We start from the raw sequence: 23,728 nt of genomic DNA, 5'->3' as shown, positions 1-23,728 counted from the left end.
GAACATATTTTCCAAGTGTGATGTGTTTTTCTCAGAAAGCCCCAAATAGAGAATATGGTATTTTGGAGCCTGTGTGAGTCACAGAATGAAATCTGTGGAAGTGTCGCCACTACTTGGCAAAAATTATAGCTCGTGATCAGCAGTAAATAAGACTGTTCCACAGTTGAGATACATAACCTGTTAAGTTATTAAACAGAGCAAGTAAAAGCCATAATTATCATTTTGTAGAGAAAGCCCTCTGTAAATCTGTCAGCATAATTAAAAAACATAACACTCATTAGCCTTTTGTATACTGTTTTTGTGGTTTATATGAGAAAAGCAGCAGCTCATATAGAGGTCATATTGGGTCAGCTCAGTCTTCTAACACAGACTAGTTTAAAAGTTTTAAAATTAATGCAGTAGCACAGACAATTTCTCTATAGAGAGTCAGGAAATATCAATTATTGTTTATGCAGCTGTTAAATTGTGTAAGTATGTTATATTTTGTGCTACCATAAATGTTAACATTAATGTGGCACTGTAATGAAGTCCCTTCCAAAGTCACTTTTACCTTTCAATTTTCCTGTTTTTAATTCAGACTAAAATATAAATCAGAGCACTGCACTTTGTTACAGCTCTGAACAGAACTCCCACAGCTGCACATATGTATTTGAGCACGCATAATATCAGTGTGTGATCACACATGGAGGAGCTGGGCTCCAATCTATCCTCCTATGTATGCATCCATGATGGCAGCCCTCTACATACACTGCAGAACATAGTCTGATAGCAAGAATCATCACCAGCACTGCTTACTGCTTTCAGTTTAGTCCAGTGATGACTCTTGGAGAAGGCAGTAATGGCAGCTTTTGGGAAACTGGACAGACAGAAATATTCTCCCTCCTTATTCTTCCAGATTCTAGAAATTGTGGTCCAGGGAACTGCAGAATAACTAACCTCTTACATTTGCCTGACTGTGACAGTCCTAACTTTAGCAAACATTTTTCCTCAGATAGCCACAGGGGAGAAAAAAGTCCAAGTTTATTTCAAAGTACAATGCCCATAGGAGGTCATCATCTCCCCCGTCAACAAGTTTACCATGTTGCCCAATCAGCACATCATTTCAGTGCCTGATCTGGACCACTGAGAGTATCTCTGTTTGTACTCGAGGCCCCAGGTTCAACCTGTTCTTAATTCTTCCTTGGCCTCATTAACTGCAAACTGAGGTATTGAAGCTGCCTAATGATTTGTCACTGCCAAGTACTACATAAATCAGAGCACTGATGATGAGTTATGGAGGTATTTGCCTCGCCTACTATAAAAATCAGCATATCTTAAATAGAGGTAGCTTATCAAGGGAAGAAGATGCCAATCATTTCATTTGAGTTTTATATCACTAAGCTACCTCTCCCAATAGCATCACTGTCTGTAATCTCAGTGCCAAAGCCAAGGACTGCGCCTGCACTTACGGTGAATTGCTATCTTCGTTCCCAGATCAGGAAAGCACATTCACAGTGGGCAATGAGAAGCAAAAGGTTATTTTAGATGCTGCACACACAGCATCTGATCTTTCCCTCGGGCTGTCAATCAGACATCTTCCCTAGCAATCAATCCATGTAAAGAACAAAATGTAACCTCATTATAGTTTTCAGCATTGCTCTGTCAGACACAGGATTAAAACCAAGAAGGCATCTTCATCCAAAACCCTCTTGTTCCGATTCTGACAACTTTCTGATGTTATTCTTTGAGGAGAAATTTCTCAAAACTGTTCTTATTCTCAAAAAGGTTTTCTTTGAAGGTTCTGGGTACAGTATCAAGTGGCTCCATATAAGTTACCTGAAGAGATATGGAGAAAGGGGGCCTAGGGAAAACATTACTGAGTAACTTCTAGGACTATCTTTAGAACCATTTCTTTAAATTTGTCTCTGCAGTCACCATCACTCTCAACTTCGGGACTGCAGGCTGTTTCTGTCCTAAGCAGACATGATGCTCCCAGATGTCTGTGATTTTCAGACAGGCATATAAACATCATTCGTAAATGGGAACAGAACTGGAATCTTAGCAATGTAGAGACCACTGTTGATACCTTATTTAAAAGCAGATTGGGTTCTGCTTTGAAGGTTCTGCTCATATGTTCCCAATACTTCAGAAACGGAAACTGCATTTTATTTTGCTGCTATTACTTTCAACATTCGTGCTCAATATTTTGAATCCACATGTCAGGTGAACTTATAGTTCTGAATCACTACTTCTTGTCTGTGGGACTAGAATGCTCTGTCTTGCTTCTACCAGGCATATTCTGAGAAAAATGGAGACAGCCTCTGGTTGCAGAAGTGACTAATGTGCCAACTTGCAAGAGAGACTTTTATACAACAATTATAACCTTATGAACATTGTACATACTTCATTTTCTCATGGTTCTGCCCCTGAAAAAGTGGGGGTATTTATATTCAGAGTAATTCACTCTTATCTACAGAAAATGCAGAACTAGCAAACAAGAATAATTTGTACATTTAGCAGTAGCTGACAAGGCTTTTAAATAATCAACAATGCCACAGTGAGTTAGAAGAATCATTTACCTTGTGCAAAAGTTTGCATTGCTCTTGGTGCTGAGCATGCAAACTCCGCCACTGGAACCTCAGCCTCCCATTTAACCACTGAAGGTATCGAACATCTACTCTCTCTTCAAGCCCATATTCAGGCGCTATTTCAGTTGTACCTGTCTGGCTGTTAGGCAGATCATCTTCACACTAAAAGCAGAAGAGAATACCAAAATGTTTTAAGTTAACTTCAACACTTTCAATTCATTCAGTAGTGAAGAACATACAGGGCAAACAGGCCAAAGAGGAAAAAAAATCCCCAAAAAAGAAGTAAGTCCCAGCAGTAGAGAGAAATTGTAATCTTTTCGAATACAGGACTAGGAACAGTCTAAACAAGTACTGAATTCTGGAATAAATACCAGCTTCTCAGCTATAACGTGGTGAACTGTCTCCTCTCCCATCTTTCATTTTCCATACCCAGGAAGACACAGTGTTCCTGAGACAACAAGCATGTTCTTTACCCAGATGGGAAAAAATCATATTTTGACTAGATTCTAATAAGTCAAAGAACATAAAAAACAGATTTAGCTCCTCCAGTATCTTCCCAAAAGTGCTGCAGGCTGTATTGGGTGACCCTATTTTGTAAATCAATGCCTTATATAGGGACAAAATTGTGGGCCTGTGCTTACCCAGCTATTTTCTTTTCTCCATCCAGCATTTCCCTTCTTGCAGGACAGAGGAAAAGAAACAATCATGCAGCTAACATTAGCCAGGAGTCTAGAGACACTCCCAACTACAGCTGCACCACCTGTCTCGCCTTGTTTTGCCTTTCTCTAGAATAACTTGGAAGAAAGAAGGGAGAAGCAAAGAGTTTCCTTTTGTTCATTTTGTCCCACTTTCCTTCTGCTGCAGGAAAAAAACAAAACAAACAAACAAACAAACAACCACCAACCACCAACCATCTCCATCTTCCAGAAGAAATTTCTGCTTGGCCGATGGCATAAAGCAAGACATTTCTGTCATATCTCTTTCCTAAGGAACATGGGGGAATTCCACCTCCCCCAGCCTCTTGCACAAAGAGATCATTCACGTTTACAAACAGATCTCTCTCTCCATTTTCAGCTAAGACTCCTGCAGATTGCAAATTAAAAGGGGAGGAAGACATGGGTTGTTTTACTTCTGATGCCAGTAAGTAAGGCTGAGCTGTCAACTTCATCCAGTCTATAGAAAGTACATACAATAAACAGAATCTGTAATTCCAAATTTTTTACTACAGCGTATCTTAAGAAGTAGAAATAACACAGAACTGCGAAGACCTGATTATTCAGAACGGGTGTTCACCGGCTAAGAAAGTGTCTCCCAGTTGTTGGACTCTCAAGACATTTCTTTATAGTGGAAATTTAAAAAGCCTACTTGAAACATGACTGTTTTCAAGAAAACACTTAAGCAGATATTTGGACCCATAGACCTTGATGGTATTTAAACATATGTGCTTCCCTGCTTCACATACTTTCATGTTCAATAAAATCTTATAAAGATTCAGTTGGCAGGCAAAGCTTGAATGTAATTCCAACTTGGATCCTAAACTAAAAATGCAAACTGTAAAATGAAGAGTTTAATCTTGCCTTAAATGCAGATTTCAGCAGAAGAATATCTATAACCATGATCAAATAACTCCCTAATGCTTGTTTTAACCTAAATATCACCTCAGTTGACAGCGCCCCTAATACAATGAGTGTTCATATTATCTATGAGCACAAAAATGCTGTTCTGGTCACATAACAAAATGTATCAAAATTACAGGGTTTCTTCCCTTTGCTCTGTGGCTCAGATAAATGCATGCTGTAAATCACAGGGGCACAGGGTTGGTAAAGGGCTTTTCCTTTTAAAGGCACAAATTCATCTTTTCTTAAAAAAAAAAAAAAAAAAGACAGTATCTCCTTTGCAACAACTGCAGTGTCACCCTTTTTCCTCAGATGCCTTCAGCCCCGTGCCCCTAAATCAAAAGACACCGTGTCCTAGGGTGCTGCAGTCCTAGCTAAGTACCTTCATGGTTCAGATTGTCTTACCCCCACCAGGAGAGGTTTCTGGACTACGAAACCATACAGATATGATTACTGAGTTGTCAATAAGCATGATGAGCCAAGCAATTGGGTATTAGTCACTACAGCAGAGAAAACACATGTGTAAACAACATTAAAACACTTCAGATAAGCAGCCAGAAAGCCGCAAGGCCAAAGACAGACTTGGGATTCCCAGATTAAAATCTGCATTTTCCATAATTTACAGTTCAACTCCAACTTCCCTGGTTAGAGGTTTCAGAACAGCACAAATACTGCTGTCCTGGGGATTCATTTCAGGAAGGAATGGCATTAGACTCGATTGCTTTGGCAGTACAGTGACAAACACCATGCAGAGCTAATTTTATTGTAGCAACCTGCCTTATTAATATTAAAATAAGGAAGCCAGGCAATGCATTTTTTAACAGGATCTCTCTTATTTATTTCACAAACTGCACAAAAAATTTACTTTTGCTATGAAATACTTAGCCTGGCATAAAGTAAACAAGGTAAAAAAAAAAAAGGTCTTGCATATTATACTGTGACCTCAATTTCTAGTCCCATCTTTACAATCTAAGACTATTTACTGCTCTCCCAGTGGGAGAAAAATCACTAAAATACCAGCCCAAACTAGAGCCTTTGCTCCAAATATCACTGTGAATTTATCTAATCTATGCAGCAATATGGGTACACACCTACATTCACTTCTGAGATACAGAAGTGCATATTATTTAGTCAAAGTCAGAGAGAGAGCAGCCAAGGCAACTACCCAGGGCTCTCAATGGCCTCCCCGCACTTGGAATGCTCCACACCAGCTCTGGAAGAGATCATTTCATAGCCACTTACCAGAAAAGCTTTTTACTTGTAAACTGTTTGCTGCAATTAATGTTTCTTTTTGATTCTGTTTCAGAGAAGGGAGGCACATGGACTCCAGCTAAAGAATGGTGTCACAGGCTTGCAGTACAAAAGCTGCATCAACATGTACTGATAGTCTCATTGCAGTTTCAGAGTCTTTTCCCATTACACTGGTGGTAGGAGAGCTAGTCTTGTCAAACTGGATGATGTGGACTGGCCAGAGCACCTGCGATTAGCTTAACTTAAGCAGAAGCTAGAGTGAAAGCCCTCAATTCCACTTCCACTGTAACTCATTCCAAACAAGCTTTTCTGTCCTAAAAGCTCAAAGTACTGCTGTTAGAAGATCTCTATATCCATTTTTTAGCAAGACTCAGAAAAGCAAGCACAAGCCTGATGAAGGTGACATGCATATATTTACATGAACTCTCTTCAAGCCAGTTCTGAACTATCACCCTGCCCACAGTTAGGCAGAACTTAAACCCAGCTCTCCTGTGGGAAAAGATTCAAGCAAATAACCAGCTAAGCCCCATAATAAATACACGTTCCAGGACACCACGCATCACCATCCCAACTAAGGTAGCTCACAAACTACAAACAAAAGCTACCTCAAGCTCATAAATACATCTCTAGCTTAGTCAGAGCTAAACATGGCTTATGCCCCAAGAGCATAGATTTAAAATTTTTACAAGGCAGCCTAGAATTCAGTCTCCAACACCACACCAGTTTTTCCTTAAACATTTCTCCCCGGGCTATTTCAAGTCCAATTGTTATGAAAAAAAGATGCCAGATCATTCTCAAAACATGTGAATGGACTTGTGGTTAGACAATGAAGCAAGTGCAAAAAAAGCCAACACAGTCCTCGTGGCAGAAGTGCTTTCAGCAGACAAGTCAGATTCATGAAACACAGTGAACTGAAAAAAGCCATCAGATATAAAAGTACTTAGAAGAGAAGAATAAGGGGTGGGAGATAGGAGGGTGGGAGAAAGGAAGGTGTGAAAAAAGACATGGCGATATATCAATTTTCATTCACATTCCATACATCTGAGCAAACAACTTGCATGCAACATGTTTAAACAGAATAAATTAAAGATTAAGAAGTTTCAACTTTTATAGCAGAAATAAAGCTTTTCTTTTTGGTTTGAAATACAAAGCAATCCCATGTTGTTGGAAATAGGAGAGCAGTTCTACCAACAGTGGATGAAGACAATTAAACAAGTACTTAACCATGTAAATAGTTTATCAAAGAACAACATAAGCATCAATGTGTTTGTAGACATATGAGAAGGGAGCATTTTTTGCACTACTGCCCCCATTTGAGGATTTTAGTGACCTGGTATGCTGTAGACCTTGCTCTGTTCATACACTTTGAATTCAACAAACTCCAAAAATTGTTTTAAAGCAAAATTCCTTGCAGATTCAGTGGAGATCTTCCAATCTGCCACAAGCAGTACTGCAAAGAAAACCCTTTGTTGTGCAACTTCATCACACTTCTACACTTTCTGTACTTTTCCAATTCATATAGCTATCTTAATACTTATAAATTCTTACCTTAATAAATTGACTATGCCCTGTACGCACAATGGAAATAAAAAGGCCTATGCTGCCTGCATTGCTGTAAAAACAAGGCTATGGCAGGGCTACTTCCCCAGGAGATGCTCTTTTCTGACTACGAGCTGCCACCTGTCGGTAAAGGACAGACCCCAGCCACTGCCAGCTCATCCCCAGCGTGCTGCGGCTCTTCCCCGGACATCTTCCAAATCCCGCCAAGGATCGGCTCTCTGCTTCCATATCTGGACAGCCAGCAAACAGCTGGAGAAGCAACCCTACTGGAACACGGATAACACGTTTAACCCATGGATAGGCGCATTAAGTCAACTCCCTGACATCAATCTGTGAGCAGAGCAAAATAAAGCAACTGCCAGTTGAAAACTCCAATGCATGCCCCCAGCCCACTACTCGCTTGCACCTGAGTTAATCTGGGTATAGACAGAAACTATTTATTCTCGGGTACTACTCAAATCTTAACTACACTAAGCATGCAGCCTGGTATCACAAAGGTGGCAAGGAGCATATCTAGATCCCTCACTGCCCGACTCAGGAACAGCAAAGCAATCACATAAATCAAGCCAATAAAGGGCTTCTGCAGCTTTTACTGAGCACTCGTTCTGAACCGCTCATAATTCAGACAATGGTTTTGATGTGACATAACATATGTTAAGCTGTGTAATTACAGATCTTTAAACAGAGCATAATTTTTTTTTAAATTAAACACCATAGCCAGAAATAACAGTATCAGACATGCTTTCTTAATTAATACAGCCATATATCTATATGCAGGAGGGGAAAATGTGAAAGGGAACAATTTGAACAGATGAATGCGAAAGGGACAACACTATTTTCATTAGCAGCACTATCAACAATACTAATTGGATTTCCTCCTAGACAAGGCAGGATCCAGATTAGACGTATGCATGGAAAGATAGATGGTGTAAGAACCCACTCCCACATGATGCATATACCAATTAAATATTCAGATATTTGCACAGAAGAATGTTTTCCACAAACATAAGCGTTCACAACATAGAAGTTATGCTCAAAGCGTATTCAGCAATTAAAAAAAAAAAAGTAAAAACCTGTGTTTCCGCAAGGCCTTTTAGCTTTTAAATTTCAATGCCTTTTGTAAAAATTACTACCCACAACAGCACTCCCAAAAGCTCACTCTTGGCAAAGAGTGAAAAAGAGAAGGTGCTGAGGGAAGACAGAAAATGTGAACACAGCTTCTACCCGTTCCTGCCTTGTTCAAACAAACATGTCTGGCAGTAGCCACAGGCCTGAGGCACCAGAGCAAGTCAGTCCCTTATCCCATCCCTCCTCACTCATTCAGGAGGTTACTTAAGAGCTCTGCAACAGAGCAAAAGCACTATGCCTTTAAAAGAGCACAGCAGCACTGCCTAATCTTTGGAGCTGCAAGGTTTTAAAATAACATTTAAATCCCAAAGCTCACTGCATCATGTATTCAGACAAACATGGAAACCAAATATACTAAAACAAACACATGGCAGGATAGACCTTAACTCACAGAGCACCACATTTTGCAGGGCTCAAGAAATGCAGGATAGATAATGTCTCACACTGCATTTCCTCTGCCTGCAGCTACAGCCCTGCTTGCCCACATACATTTTGCTCCACTGTGGCAAGCTGCTGAACAGGGGGGTAACCAGTGAAGAGTGAAAGATGCAGCATGCTACATCAGCAGCAAGTCTGAAGCAAGAGGCCAGCAGGAGAAGAAACAGTAACTGCCCTCCAGGAGAGGATGTAGAAGGCCTGCCATGCCCTTCTTTGCACACTCCTTTTGTTTGTCCTCCTGAGGACAAAGTGCTTAATTTCAAAAGATCCTTCAATGAGAGTTAGACCCTGATCACTTAAAGTGGGACACCAAAAGCAGAGGATGTTCTCATTGAAATCAAAAGGCCATAGAGCAAAGATAATCCGAAGGTAACAAAGGTACTGGCTGCTCCCCACCACTTGAGGGCAGGAGAGGCACTAAAACATCTTAAAATCACTCTGTTTCCCAAACAGACAAGGAAGGAGCCCCCTACAGAGGATTTCAGCAAAGTATGGAGTACCAGTATGACCATGCTGAGCCTTCCTATCAGCACACCAGTCCTCATCATCTTCTCCTCAAATGAAAGCTCAAGTGACTCCAGTGTCTGTTGGTAGAACCCCATCCAGAACACACCAGCTGTAATGTCACGTTCAAGAAATTTTGCGTTTACTTGGAATTCAGACATTATCAGAGAAACAGCAGATTCAATAAATTATAAGCCTTTCTGATCATTTCAGACCGCTCTTTTAGAGCATTTCACCTTGACAAGCTGTCTAAAAAAAAAAAAAAGAAAACCACTCTTAAAAGTGTATTCACTGTGTCAGGCAGAAATAAATATTGTTACCACACATTTTCCAGTGCACCACAGGAAATTGTTTTCCATGAAAAGTCCGATGGAATTAAAAAAACCACAAAAGATCAGAAGTAATAGCATGTACATATGCACATGCAGAATGACAGGGAGACAATTTCAGCTATCACCTGTAACATGCTTTAACACACACACACACAAAATGCATTTCAAGAATTCAAACTGAAACGTGCTCCAGTTCTTATATGGCAAAACATATTCCTAATTTAATCACCTCTTACCACAAAATATGTTTAAGCCTACAGGCAACATCAGTAACTGAAGACAAAAATTAACACTTCAGGGTTCAATAGTTACCTATTCAGGAGGTGACTTAAAAAAAGTACAAAAGGCAGAAAAGCAAAATTCAAGCATTTTTCTCCCTTAGTTTCTGGTAGAAGCCTTTAGAAGGTTGGGCAGCAGTGCAACGAGACTGCTACAACAGACTTACAGCCACACAGGAGCCCAGCGAGCTGCAAAGGTCCAGCCCTGGTGCTACCCCCGCAGAGGCGGCGTGGAGAGGGGTGAAGCACACACCAAACACATAAGGCTGCCGCGAGCAAAGCAGCACTACTTGTTGGCAAAAGTGAGGTGAGGGAAATTCTGCAGGAGAAACTTTAGGGATCCTGTGCCCTTCGTTCAGGTTTCAGGGATGGCTTTCTAAAAAGTGTTTCTTAGCAGCTACTGAATACAGCAACAATAGTAGCAAAAAAAGGGCAAAAAGATAAATGCTGAGTGTTACTAGGATGACAGGAGGACAAAGAGTATAGAAGTGTAAGCACAGGGAATAAAGGAGCAAAATCAAAAAATGAAGGCTGACAGACTAATATAGCCCATAAAGATCTGGAAAGTAATTATGCTTCTGAGTCAGAATCAATAGGTTAATAAAATTCCTTCCTCCGCCTCCACTGGAATAGGTGAAGAGGGAAAAAAAAACCAGAAAATTTATATTTACTGACACTAGTGCCCAAGGTTTCCTGGTTTTCTGCTGGGGAGAACATCAAGCTTGGCTGCTACGTTAACACTTTCCTCTAATAACATGGTTTATGGAACAGTAGTGACAGTCAAGATTTCTGTAAGAGAAAGGCATTTCATCAACAAGATTAGACCAAGCGTAAGCCTTACACTATATTGGAAATAGCCAGTGAGCCAAACTAGACCGTGACAAACAAAAGATTAATCAAATTGCAAACCTAAGAGTCAGAAGGCATGTTTAGTTTCATTTTTCCCCACCAGAAGTAATTAAACTGAGTTCGCTTTGGCATGCTAGAGACACGCATGAATTCCAACTACAATAGCCATAATAGCTCTATTTGCTGATTACGATAAATTCTCAAAAGGGGAGGGGCATCCAATTTCACTCAGAGGGCAAGAAGCAGGCAGAGGGAATTAGTGGAACCAACGTACAACATAGTCTGGTGATAATGAGGGATACAACATCACTACCCCCATCTAAAAAACTCAACAGCCTCCACACATAATTAAATTACGGGACACACATAGATTAATTTCAGCTGTAGAAATAATACCAGTACAGGCAGTATTCCTCCCTGGAAACAGAAAGAATAGATGCTCACAGAGTACTGCTATTATCTGCACAAACCATCATAGATTTGGAGAAAGCTGTGATGATATCACTAAAATTTAAAAAGCGAGGCAAAAAAAATTTAGTCAAATAGTGAGTGTGCTAAAAAGGCAGGTTCATATCAAGCAGTTATCTACTTCTCAAGGAGAGAGAGAGAATACAAGAACTCCCCAGGTCTGCCTTACAAGTTCAGTGAAGGACAGCATTTCACCTACAGGTCTTCAGATGTGTTTTGCACTCTAGGATTTTCATGTGTAAATAGGAATCAATGAATGGCACTTGAGAATAATCTGCCTGTACACGATCACCAAAGCGACAGAAGATGTTAAAACTGACATCATGGCAGTGCATATTTGAGACAGAGATCCACAAGGGGTGTAAAAAGCCTTTGAAGACAATGTCCATCAATTATCACCAAGTGCTTTAAGGCAATAACAACAGGTGAGAATTCCCAAGTGGACACTTCAGTAAATCGACGTGAACCTCCAATTCAGATGGTACTTCAGTCTTTATAGATCTAATAGAATTAGTGATTACTTTGTTTTAAACAGTTGACCAATGCAAGTTTTGAACTTTCACTTACTGCCTCTGGAGTCACCAACCTCCTGACAGATCAGCACAGTAAATTCAGCGAAGGGACTTGCACTACAGCAGCCAGGTACTAGAGTTTGACATGCACCATCAATCCCCTCTTCCCTCTCCTGTTCCTCCTGCACAGCAACACAGGTTCCAGTCTGCTCTTTTAACTGTCTTCCCCCTCAGTTTATAAATTTCACATACTGGAAGAGATCCATGAGTGGAAGACTAGAGAGAGCAGTGGCTCCTTCAGTCCTGCTCATTGGGGCATCCTGCAGCAGACACACAGTACCCTGGTTCAGGAGAGACTGCAGCACTGCCCTTCCAAAAAAAACGAGCTGGAGGCCACATGAGACAAGGTGCCCTGCAGGATTTTCTTACCTAACACACAAAAGCAGTCAACCCATATAACCATCCTAGGCTACTAACCTTACCTGTCCTTACCAACAACTACCTCAAGATTATGTTTTTAATCACATTAGCCACATTAAACACTACCTCCTCCTACCACCTCAACCCTTCCATCATGCTTTCACCACTGTTTAGTTTATAATTTTAGGATTCTGAAGATGTAAGTGCATGTAAAAGCAAGCTTGTGGATGCCTTCCCCAGCTCAGGATCTTGAGATTATGAATTCCATGCAGCAGCTGAGCTCCATGTCCATCATCTGTCATGAATGCCCTTGTCCCTCTATAAATAACAGGCCTGAAATCCTTTAGAGCTGATGGAAGTGTTCAATTTGCAGGGGAAGAAAACCGTGTTGCTAAGGAACTGCAAAGAAAAAAAGGCCAGAGAATGGTAATCTGAAATGAAATGAAAGGAATTAATTTAATTGGCCCTTGATATGTTGGGTATTTGGCATACTATCAGCAGTTTAGCAGGCTGTAGGCTTTGTTTCAAACTTAGGCTGAAGGAATAGTCAGAACATGACTGCACCCTTAATTTAGGTATTAGCTGCATTCTCTCTTCTTCCTACAACAGACCCTGTCCACTTTTGTGGATTTCAGACAAAATTTTAAAAGCAAACCACATGAATATCAGTTTGAACTACAGCCATGCCTACAGTTCTTGAGAGTCCCATTTTTTTAGATGAATACAAAGGGTAAGGATTTTCTTCACGTTTGTTCTCACTAGTAGACCAACAGATGTGCTTTGCCAGTAAGTACTGGCTTTCACACTTTGCTGATTTTGGCAGAGATCTCAGCATTGCACAGAACCAAATACTATTTCATGGATTTTTGTTTTGCAACATTTTCATTTCAGGACAAAAATTTCAATCATTTGTAATCATTTAAAAAAAAAAAGACTCCATGTGGTGGAATATTTTTCAAGCTCTTTCTCCGTTGAGAATTTCAGTTGTTGTAAAGACCATTTCCTCCTCTTTCTTTTTTTTTTTGAGAGAGATCTTTCTCTAGTGAAGCTTTTTACTTCTTCCTTTTACCTTTTTCCTTTAATTTACTTAAATAGAAGAGAGTTACAACTGCAGAGACTACATCTCTGGCATATTTAGCAATGCCTTTACACTTTTTTACACATCTTCGAACACTCCAGCTTAAGTATCACAAGTGCCTGGTATTTAGCATTCCCAGAGTGAAAGTTCCAGTACTTCCAATTGTTCAAGCTGTACTTTAACTCACAAGATGTCAGGTATCAGACTGACAACCTCACTTTCCTCCTTTCTTACTATGATTTTAAGGGCTGTATAGCTGAATGCTGTCTGACTGATGAGTAGACTTTGCCACATGAAGGTATCCCATAAAATAACAACAATTATGAAATAACAATATATAAAACAATAACAAAACTACCACACTTTTATGCAACAAACAACAGGCTTTCATAAGTGGTTTACAAGGAACGGACTTACTAACCAAAATGAGGTGTGTGACCCACCTATCTTCTCCTTCTCACCCACCATTACCTCCTTACATCTTTAACCATGCATGCCTAGATCTTAATTTGGGTGGGTCTTACTGGATGACTATATTGGTTTTGTAATGCCTAGCTGATCAAGTAAAAGATAAGACCTCTCCCTCAAAATTCTGTTTGTTTTAACTTTCTTGTGATATAGAATCACAAAACACACTAGTTATGCTGTAACTACATTCTATCATTTTTTCCCCATGAACACCTGTTTTTACTGGAGCATGAAAACTTGCTAGATGAACACCATACAAGAAATGTTGCCATTAATACAATGAGCTTTATATACACATGCTAACTCCAACTCCCAGTCTACAAATTTTTGTCTGGTGTACTGAAAAAAATTTTCCAGACCTGTAAACCTTTCCAAACACTGTTTCGGACGGTTATTGGATACAAACATGAAATACGTATTCCAGGCCTTTTAAGAAACACAGGTAGAGCAGGTTAGAATTGCAGTGAAAGGCACAGCAATAAATTTCTCAGTGTGCTTCTGTGTGGCCGTAAGAGATAACATTGTATTACCATAGTTCTTTCATCTCTTTTTGGAAAATGCAAAACGTAAGACCTTCAGAGAAAGTAACATAGGCACTGCCCCATTTCCTGAATTCATGTCACTGCTACACTTCATTTATTGCTCTCTTGTAATAGAAATTAAGGACACAAAAAATAATCTGCTACCAGACAAGAAAAACAAGAAAAAAGTAAGAGAAGTTTAAAGTAAAAATTCCCCACAAGTGTGTATTTCCTAAAGTCTCAAGGCACCCTTCACATCACTGGAGGGCACCACCACTCACACGCAGCGCACCAAGCACAGCCTCTTGCGCTCTCTATTCTGTGCAGCAAACAACTGTAGTGTAGCAAGAGGGGTCCCTTTTCTCAAAATACTGTTAATAGTGTTACAAAGGTGACTCTTCCCTTTGAACTGTTTTCCATTTGTGCAAGCGTTATCCTTTCGAAGACACTGTATCCATATCGTAGCTTTCCAAACTCTCGCTTTCCTGTCCCCGGAAAGATTCCATAAAAACCAGGCAGCCTACAGTCTAGGCGAGCACATATACATGACCATGAAGACCACAAAGTCTTAGACATTATGAGATATCAGCAGGTAGGTAAGGTTTCTGACCTACAATGTCCTTTGCCAAAAAATGAGACAATCTTGTGAACCTGTCATTTTGCACCAGGCTGACAAGTAATTAATGTCTGACCAGATGAAGATGACTTAGAACAAACTCACAACCATCTAGAAAGGCCTTGGTCACACTAACACATTGCACTGATCAGTTTAAATTCACCCTACCTTATCTGTTGTGTTAAGAGCAGCGACAGTTTCTTTGCAACAAACAAAATATAAACATGGAAAAACATCACCTTCTCTCCTGAGCTTCTCAGTCTATGCTCCAGAGCAACTATCTATATAGTAACATGTGCATGTGGTCTTAAATGCAAGGAACAGATTTTAAAAGCAGTATTACCAAACATTACTGGACTCTTTTTGTGGGGATTTTTGCCTTTTTTTTTTTTTTTAAAATCACGTATATGTATTGCAGCTAAAGCAGACAAACAGCTATCCTTAGCTTACTTCAGAGCAGGCTTTCTATGTGCTAACATCTTTTTATTAATGGAAACACAACAACATACCCCACTGTTCTCTCAAGGAAGCTACAAGGTCATTAGTTACCCCAAGAGCAGTAGCTGCCATGTGAGATCTTGAAGTTTTTGAAAAGTACTATTTTCCTTAGGATTACTTGCTCTACCCTATGCCAACACACCCAGCACTCACAGCAAACCTGTTTGCCTACACTGTTCAACAACCCATGCTACAGTCTGGAAGCACAAAACTCAGAAGCACAAAGATCAAAGACATTCACTTACTTGCACTCTTCCATAATGGTCTCACCTATACTGGAAATAAAAATCAGGGAATTCAGGCAGGGGTGGGAGTCTGAGAAAGAGAAGGAACCCAGACCACCTGCACACAGAAAGTTTAGAGAAGGGAAAGAAAACAGGTTCCAGGTGCTGGCCCCTTTAAGTATTTCTAACCCTGGGATACAGCATTTATTTGTAAAAGTACCAAGATACTACACATTACACACTAGTGATAACACAGCTGTTGTCACAGAATGTTATTTATGTACAGATAAGGTGGAAGGACACAAACATGCTCACCGTGCACACAGAGGTTTCATCCCCTGTCTTTACTCTGTTCCGAGCCAAAAGCTGCTCCAAGAGGCTGAGTCTGTGCAGCAGCCAGGAAAACGCCAGCAGCAGCTCCCGACTACCCGCTGAGCCGTCAGAGGGGAGCCGATAGAGTTCTGGCCTGCCATAGCCGTGGTACCACAATGCTGATTTTACAAACCTAATTTGGTTATCTGAAAAGAAGAAAACAATTAAGAATAACACACTGCACTACTCAATGCATTTACCCATTCGGTTCCAGAAACTGCTGCCTCCTCTTAGAGCAAGATTTTTATTCAAGCCTAAGATTAGCGGAGGACAGTGGAAACTACAGTCTTTATCAAAAACTGATAAAGGACAGGAGGTAAAGGGTAAAAGCCTTCCTTATGCTGCCCCACTCTGACCTAAAGGAACTACCGCTAAAGGAAAAGAAGAAATTCAAAGTTGAGATCAAGGCCAGTAATGGCCTTTTGGAGATTAACAAAGGCAAAAAAGGTAAATAGCCATCTCCACTATAACAAGACTCCAATTCACCTATTCATTTTTTATGAGCCACCAAGCATGCTATGAATTAGTAAACACTCTGAGTCACTTTACTCCTGAATGAAACTGGAATTTAGAGATAGGATTTTCACGGCCTGCTGCAAATCTCTGAGCACCAGTGAACAGGCAGAGATAATGCAGCACACCGCACTGCATACCAGACCACATGGACTATTTAATTCTCAGGAATGCTCTGATCCATATTCCTTCACACCAGCAAATGGTACCGGACAGCTACAAGACAAGCACTACAGAACTGTAAAATACTGAGGAAACACAGAGAAAACTATTATTAAAAAAGGTTCTGACCAGTAAGCCTCAGCTCTCTACTAAGTCAAAACTATAATAAACAACATAATTAGGGGGCACAATGATAAACAATACATACTGGGGAAGAACCAACAGTTGTTGTAAAAGGAAGTCCTGCTCAAAAAGCTACTGGAGCTCTCCAAAGGCAACAACAAGCAAGTGGTGAAGGAAGATTCAACCAATGCAGGACATTCAGACTTCCCAGTGGGATTCAACTAGCACAAAGAAACTAAGCCACTGTGTGGAAGGAGAGGAAAGGCACTTGAATCAATGACAAGTGCCTAGCAGACGAGAACCAGAGGGTAGGAACAAATGGTGGTTTCACGTGAGGGCTCTGTGCTAAACAGCTGCTGTTAAACCAACTCAAAATGACACACAGACAATGTGATAGTGACAGAAAATTTGGTGCTGATGTGATATCACTCAGTAGTAAGGAATGCAGGCAGATTGTGAAGGATTGCAGAACTTAATGAGCCCAAGCTTTAAAACGACAGATAAAATTCTTTTTAGGAAAAATGAAAAATTATGCGCACAAGGGAAAAAACAATCCTAACTTTACTGACATAGCAATGGGCTTGGAGCTGACCACTGGACTCAGGAACACCATCTTAGATGGTAAGATTTTTCATTATAATATCACACTTGCTTCTCATATGCATCCAAGCGCAAACTGAATGTGAGAAACCTGGAAAGGAAACTAAACAGAATACAGGGAACAACATCATATTGTTGTGTGTATCCACTGTGACCCCACATCTCAAATTCACTGGGTCTCATCCAGCCTGTTTGGTGTCTCATGGGCCATCCAAGAGTTTGGTCTGGCCAGGTTCAAAAGCAACGTGACCAAGAGCACTAAGGGATTTAAATACGTGCTAGCATTATTTTATTTCTTCAGTCCCAAAAAGGCTACAGACGACTTGGGAAAAAAACAAAGAGAAAGGACAAGTACGATCACAAGTACAGAACAGCTTCATTGTAAGAACTGACAGCGTAGGCTGAGAAGACAACTGAGAATGGATATGACAAAACTCTTTAAAACCACAAGTGCTGTGGAATGGGTGAATAGGGAATAATCTGTTTGCGTGACATTCAATACAAGAACTGTGAGCCACCAAACAAAGTTAGCAAGCATGCAAGTCAAAACAAGTTAGAGAGATGTTCTTCAAAAATACAGCAAAGCTCTGAAATTTCTGGCCATGGGACACTATGGACAGTGAGAGTTACACAGGCTCAAGGAGGAAAGAACTGGATTTACAGAACAGGAGTTCATGGAAGCTTATGAAATACAAAGATATCCTCTCTGGTTTGGGAAGTCTGAGATGTAAATTACTTGAGGCTGAAAGAATACTCCCCTGAAAGCATCCTTCTATATTTGCTCTTTCCTTTCCCCTGGGCATCCACTTTTGACAGCTGCCACAGCTGGATGGAGCTAAAAGAACCTTCAGTTTAATCCAGTTTAGGCATTCTTACAAAGTAAGGAAGAAAGCTGCTCCCCTTCCCCAGTATAACCTTTCAGTATCTCTGAAGGGTTTCATTAAAAAGGTACACACTCACACACACAAAAATAACCTGAAGTACAAACTTCGCACAGAGATTGTCACTGCTGTCCTTAATTAACATACCAATTCCTCACATTACATACTCATTTGCCTGCTCCTTGCCACTTGTGGTAAAAACATCCCTTAGCTTTGACACATATTGTAATCTTTCTTTGCCTGGCATCGACTGCTGAAGCTCAAAAACCACATAATGACCAACTTCAAAACACAAAACAAAAAAAAAATCCCGTTGCTCTGAAAAAGAATTTGTTAATTACAAGAGACTCTCACAATGAAGAGTGGTTGATTTAACTTGATTTGCAAATCGCTAAAGGATTCTTATCCACCAAAAGTAATACAAAGCCAAGTCACAGGGAGGAGCTATAAGCTGACCTATGCTCGTAACCCTATAGCAGCAGTACATTGCTACAGCTTGGCTGAGGCTGGAAGGAACTGGTAGTCATAAAGAGCCACCAAGCCCTTTGCACCTTGACAAACCAGAGGAAGGTATATTGTTTGCACTGTTTGACCAACTTTAGGACTTCGGGAAACAAGAGTGCAGATCCCTAAGGAGATGCCTATATCCAAGAGTGCGCCTCAGTCCAAATACACAGCTGAAACCGTTACACAGATTACTACACATCTTCATTCAGCAGTAGGAGCAGGAATACATGATTGGCCATGTAAAAGCTACAGATGAATTCCTGACAAAGACATTAACCATGACTGAAGAATAAAAAACAAGATCAGGAGCATGATTAAGCAGGTGACACAACGGTGCAGAGCTACTGATTTTTCGCAGGATGAGTGTTTTGCGCAGCAGAGCTTCTGCAGAGACACATGACAGTTGGACAAATGGTTTTACAACCTAGCTTGTTTCTGCATTAAAGACACAAAAAGGAAACCCAAACACCTAAATCACTCCATTTGCTTTTTGCATAACCTGTGAATGTAAAAACAAGCAGCTTCCCTTCACAATGCTAGGGTGGCAGAAATGCCTATGGTTTGCTAAAAATCTTGCTGTAGATATGCACTCCAATCCCTCACGCACAGGGGGAGCATGCCGATATTAGAGATTTTATTTCGATCACTTGAACATTCTCACATGAGCTAGGTTTTCATGTCGTCCTTTCCTTTTCTTTGTGCATTTATCAAGAAAGGAACTGCCATAACAGGTACAAGTAGAAATACTCCAAAAGGAAGGAAGACCAGTACCTACTTTCCTCCTTTTTCGAAGCAAACAAGCATCACATGCTGCCATCTGCAGTTCATGGAGCTCCCCAAGAAATCACACATCAAAGAGAAGGAATAGAGAGCAAGCTAGGTGTTTTTTTTCCTTTATCACCATCTTCCTGCTCTGGTATACCACCCAGGACCAGATCCACCAAGGTAAGTCACCACCTGAATCTGTGTTGCTCTGGTCCTTTATCTTCCCGTTTCATCTCTTCCTCTGCAACACATTGTCCTCACATGAGAAGGTACAATTAGTGTGAGTATCAGGCAGGAATTGTGGGTGAGCGGTCAAAGCATGGAGCTGGAACTGGGACTCAAAGAGCCTTTCCATGACCTTAGAGAAGGCACTTAGTTTTCCTCATCTCTACAGTGCTCTGCTTACACTGAAACGGTGGTCAGATAAATGGCAGTAGAGGCTATACAAGTACCCAAGACCAAGATGGATTCCTCCATAACATCCAGCTGAGAGAAGAAAAACCATCACTCAGATAGCAGGTAACACCAGTCACTCAAACACCTCCTCTTTGACAACATCTTCTTACAGCACTCCATTAGGATTTGGCAATTTATAGAGAAAGACCCACACAGTCCTTCCAACTACTCCCCTTCTGCATGCACACTGTTTATAAAAGTACGTTCAGCAAGAAAGACCAAGCTGTGGATGAACCTCAGGGTTCAGCTCTCTTAAAACTATACTCAAGCTGTGCTCTTCCACTTTATGAATCCTGCAAAATATTTTCAGTGAATTACAACATGATATTCAAATAAGGGTTATGCATTAGCCTGGCAGGCTAAGATGGAAAGGAACTAAATCAAGTACAAGAAGAGACACAGATACATTACTTCATGCACTCAGGCAAGAAACACCTGCATAGGTAGTGGTATTATGGGAAACTACTGCTGCAGAAGAACATTTTCCACTTCATTTGTCAAACAAACAAAAATATATTGCAGCTCCAGACCTCTTCCCCATACTATAAAAAGTGAATTGCAACTCCAGGAAAGAAACAGTTCTTCCAACGACCTAAATGCATATTGCACTGCTACCTGGTGTGGTTGTTAACCAAGCCTATCAGCTCTCAGCCTCTGTGAAGAAAGAGCAGCAGGAAACTACTAATCATTACTTAATCAGTGAGGTTATGCCCTGAGTTCTATGCCACAGCTTACTTTGACTCGTACTCCACTGACAAGAGATCCATTATTCTGACATGTTTAAGGGGCTGGAGTGTATTAATAGCTTCCCACCAAAGTTTACAGTAAGTGTTTTTTACTGTGTGAAGAAAAAATTCTTCCAAAATGAGAAACCAAAAGAGTAATTTGCAGAATTTTATAACTACTGACTGGTAGGCTTCAGTGGAGTTTCTGGTTTCTTTTTGCAAAGAATGCAATAGTTCCTACATTTTAAAACATCAAACTGTACGGATTTTTTTTATGTGATTTTTCAAATATTTTATTTTCTGCTAGCTAGGCAATAAAACACATCAACCATTTAAAAACATGATGCAGAAAGTTTTTCTAAACAATATCATATCACAACCATAACAAGGGAATGACTAGTAGCTGTTCTATTCAAAGCAAATTTTAATCTCCTCTAAAATTCACCTATATGACAAGATTAGATCAAAAACTGACTAATGAAAACTACTAACTTGAACCAGAAATACACACTGGGGTGCAACTTCCCAAGTCACTTGATAAAAAGGACTACACACATCCAGGAAAAATTTTCTGGAAAAATCTGTCCTTTTCATGGACAAAATGCTCATCTGTAAGAGCACTGTCCTTGCAACACACTGCTTTCTTCTTACACCTCACAACTGCAAATGGCCCAACATCTGGCATGCAGTCCTTGAAATGTAGGTCTCACTCTACGGAGTAGTGAGGAGAACCACTGTGACCCCAACAACACACACAGACCACACGCCAAAGTTCAATGTGTCCTTTGGAAAAAGAAAGGGTACAAGACCATGTGAGTACAGCTTCTCTTTGCCAGAAAGCTGTTCCTATGCACACAGTGACCCTTATACCAAAGGAGTCTTCACAGCCTTCCTCTGGGATCTCGCAGCTGCCGCTCTCCTTGTTTTAGCTAAGATAATTAAGAGGTTGTACAAAAACAGCAAGAAAGGAAAGCCTGATCCACAGACTAAAGCACTAGACTTTGATCAGAGGAATCCGTTTCAATTCTTTGTTGTGCAACAGGATCCTGTATAAACCTGAGAAAGTTATTTAGTCCCTATTCCCAAGGCTTTCACTTCATTTGCATGAAATAAATACATGAAAGACCACAAGCACTCCAAGAGCAGGGACAGAGAATAAAGACAGTAAAATATTGATTGTGTTCGCAGCAGACAACTCATTCACTTGGCCAAGCAAAGGTAATTAGTGTAATTTGAGAAACAGTACAGCTCTCCAACCTGAATTTCAGTTTTAATCAGCAAGTAGTGACTAACAAGTTTCTTAAAAATCAGCTCAGCAGTTCTGAGCAGAACCACACATTCCTACCTCGCAGTCTATCAGCAGAGGCTGGGTTTGCTCTCTCTAGAGCCAGTAACCTACCACATGCACATGGAAGTCCTGTCCCCAAATGCTACAAGCAATCAGTATGGGAGCAGTCAGGATTCAGTGAGGTTGCACTTGTGCAGGACTACCTCCACAAAGCTGTAGAAGACAGCCAATAAATTGACTTACCATACATAGCAGATTGTGGATGAGCGGAAAAGCAAAAACAGGCAAATGAAAAATAGCAATCCTGTGAGTAACACAGAACCATGCTGATTGCCTACTGAACTACCAGCAAAGCTATGCTAGTTTTGCTCCATACTCCACAATGCTTAGCCTTTTTTAACTCTGTTTACAGAGCCATCAGATTCCCGGCTCTTCAGAGGCTTAATCAGTGTGTTTAGCTTCTTTTGCTTTCAAGGGCAAAAGTGGATTTTAAGTTGTTTTGGTCTGAGGAGACCTTTATCCATCACAGACAATCCCATTCCTAAAACTTCCTCACTCTAGATAGACATCTTTCAAGAGATAAGTCTGGGGAGTAGTATCGTATTTGGAATAACACACATTTACGAAGTAAATAGTGCTCGGTCATTGTAAGAAGCCAACCTCCATTCAGCTTCTCTCTGAAGTAGTGGCGCTGTCCACAAAGATATTCATGGTCCCTCTAAAATAATCACACACACTTTACTTTTTGTTTTGTCTAGAACTTCAATCCAAAACACTACCTTTATGGTTCATATGCTACAATTCACGGCCCTGACGTACAACTTGTTAGAAAATTAATCACAGAATCATGCGTCATATGTGGAATGGGGAAAATAGTAATCAAAGGAAAAACAAATCTACTTCTGCAATTCTCTCTGCAGATGCTGAGAACGCATAAGATCATTGCAGAGATTTACCTGCAGTAAAATGTCAAAGGGAAGCAAGAGCCCCTAGCAGACACAAGAACATCCCAGCAAGCCAAAGAGGAGTAAACCTGCTCGCACAGCTGTGATGCAATAGTAAGTTGGTGGCACAGGTATTCAAAATAGGGCATTCCTGACAGAGAACAAGAAGCCAAAGAAAAGGTGCTACAAAACCAGTCCCACTACTTTCCTGGGACAGATGGAAATCATACAGTCAGCCAGACTGACTAGGTTACCTATGGCATCAGACTGTGTCCATTTGCCTCTGTGGATTTGTTTCAGAAGAGCGTAGAGCAGCCTCCAGAAATCCAGGCTCTGCAAAAGAAAGGGGGGGGGGGAATCAGCAGGCAAAATATCTGCCATATTTTTAGTCTTAAAATTAGGCAATTAAACCCGTATCTGAGCATCAGTTGTTACATGTAAGAGCACACCTGCATCCTGCCAACACTGTTGAATCAGGCAGGTTCACGTGTTAGCTGTCTTATGAACGCTACCTACAGTAAGGTGCACTCAGAAAGAGAAGGGCCACTAAAGTTGGTTGTAGAGCAAGACCCAGCACTTCTACTTTGAGGCACACGGCTTCCAAAATATCTGCTCTGATATAACCACGTATGGCACAACTCACCTGTAGTCAAACAAGCACTTGAAGACACTGAAAAGATCTGACCATGATAGTACCAAAAACTCACAAACAAGAGGCAGCACACAATGAGTTGGAACCAGAAAGCATCGCTTGGCCACACAAGGACAGCACACTGACAAACTGAGACAGCGATCCTTACAGCTGGAATTTCAGTCAACACTCGTAAAATGCTTAAAATAGCTAACTGAACAAGCGGAGCACCCTGCACGTGAGCTGGAGGCCTCACAAGCATCACCCTGTAAAGCCCTGAAGCAGAAAGACCCAAGCCGGTGTAAAGGGAAGCAAACCTCAGGCGACACTAGAAAGGAGCTGCAAACCACAGTGACATATCACGCTTTGAGTGAAAACCACCACAAAATAAAACCCTTTCAAGAGCAGTGAGCTTGTCGAGAACCACGTAAGA

At 40.7% G+C, this 23,728-nt stretch overlaps 1 protein-coding gene across 4 annotated transcripts in view; it reads right to left on the bottom strand.

The window, feature by feature from the left end:
- TEDC1 (tubulin epsilon and delta complex 1) overlaps nt 1-23,728 on the bottom strand; it is a 77,098-nt gene that overhangs the window by 52,921 nt on the left and 449 nt on the right. For 2 of the 4 annotated variants that reach the window (XM_069789907.1, XM_069789909.1), the window contains exons 2-4: nt 22,919-22,997; nt 15,644-15,846; nt 2,559-2,729 (exon numbers count right to left, since the gene is read on the bottom strand). In XM_069789907.1, the coding sequence (XP_069646008.1) occupies nt 2,559-2,729; nt 15,644-15,846; nt 22,919-22,997 (453 nt within the window). The remainder of the gene's footprint in view (nt 1-2,558; nt 2,730-15,643; nt 15,847-22,918; nt 22,998-23,728) is intronic. The other 2 variants (XM_069789910.1, XM_069789911.1) reach the window with 1 other exon arrangement.

The sequence above is a fragment of the Haliaeetus albicilla genome, chromosome 8 (assembly GCF_947461875.1).
Source record: "Haliaeetus albicilla chromosome 8, bHalAlb1.1, whole genome shotgun sequence".
Classification (NCBI taxonomy): domain Eukaryota; kingdom Metazoa; phylum Chordata; class Aves; order Accipitriformes; family Accipitridae; genus Haliaeetus; species Haliaeetus albicilla.
The sequence above is the reverse complement of the archived record's forward strand: the minus strand, read 5'-3'. Positions and strand labels throughout refer to the sequence as shown.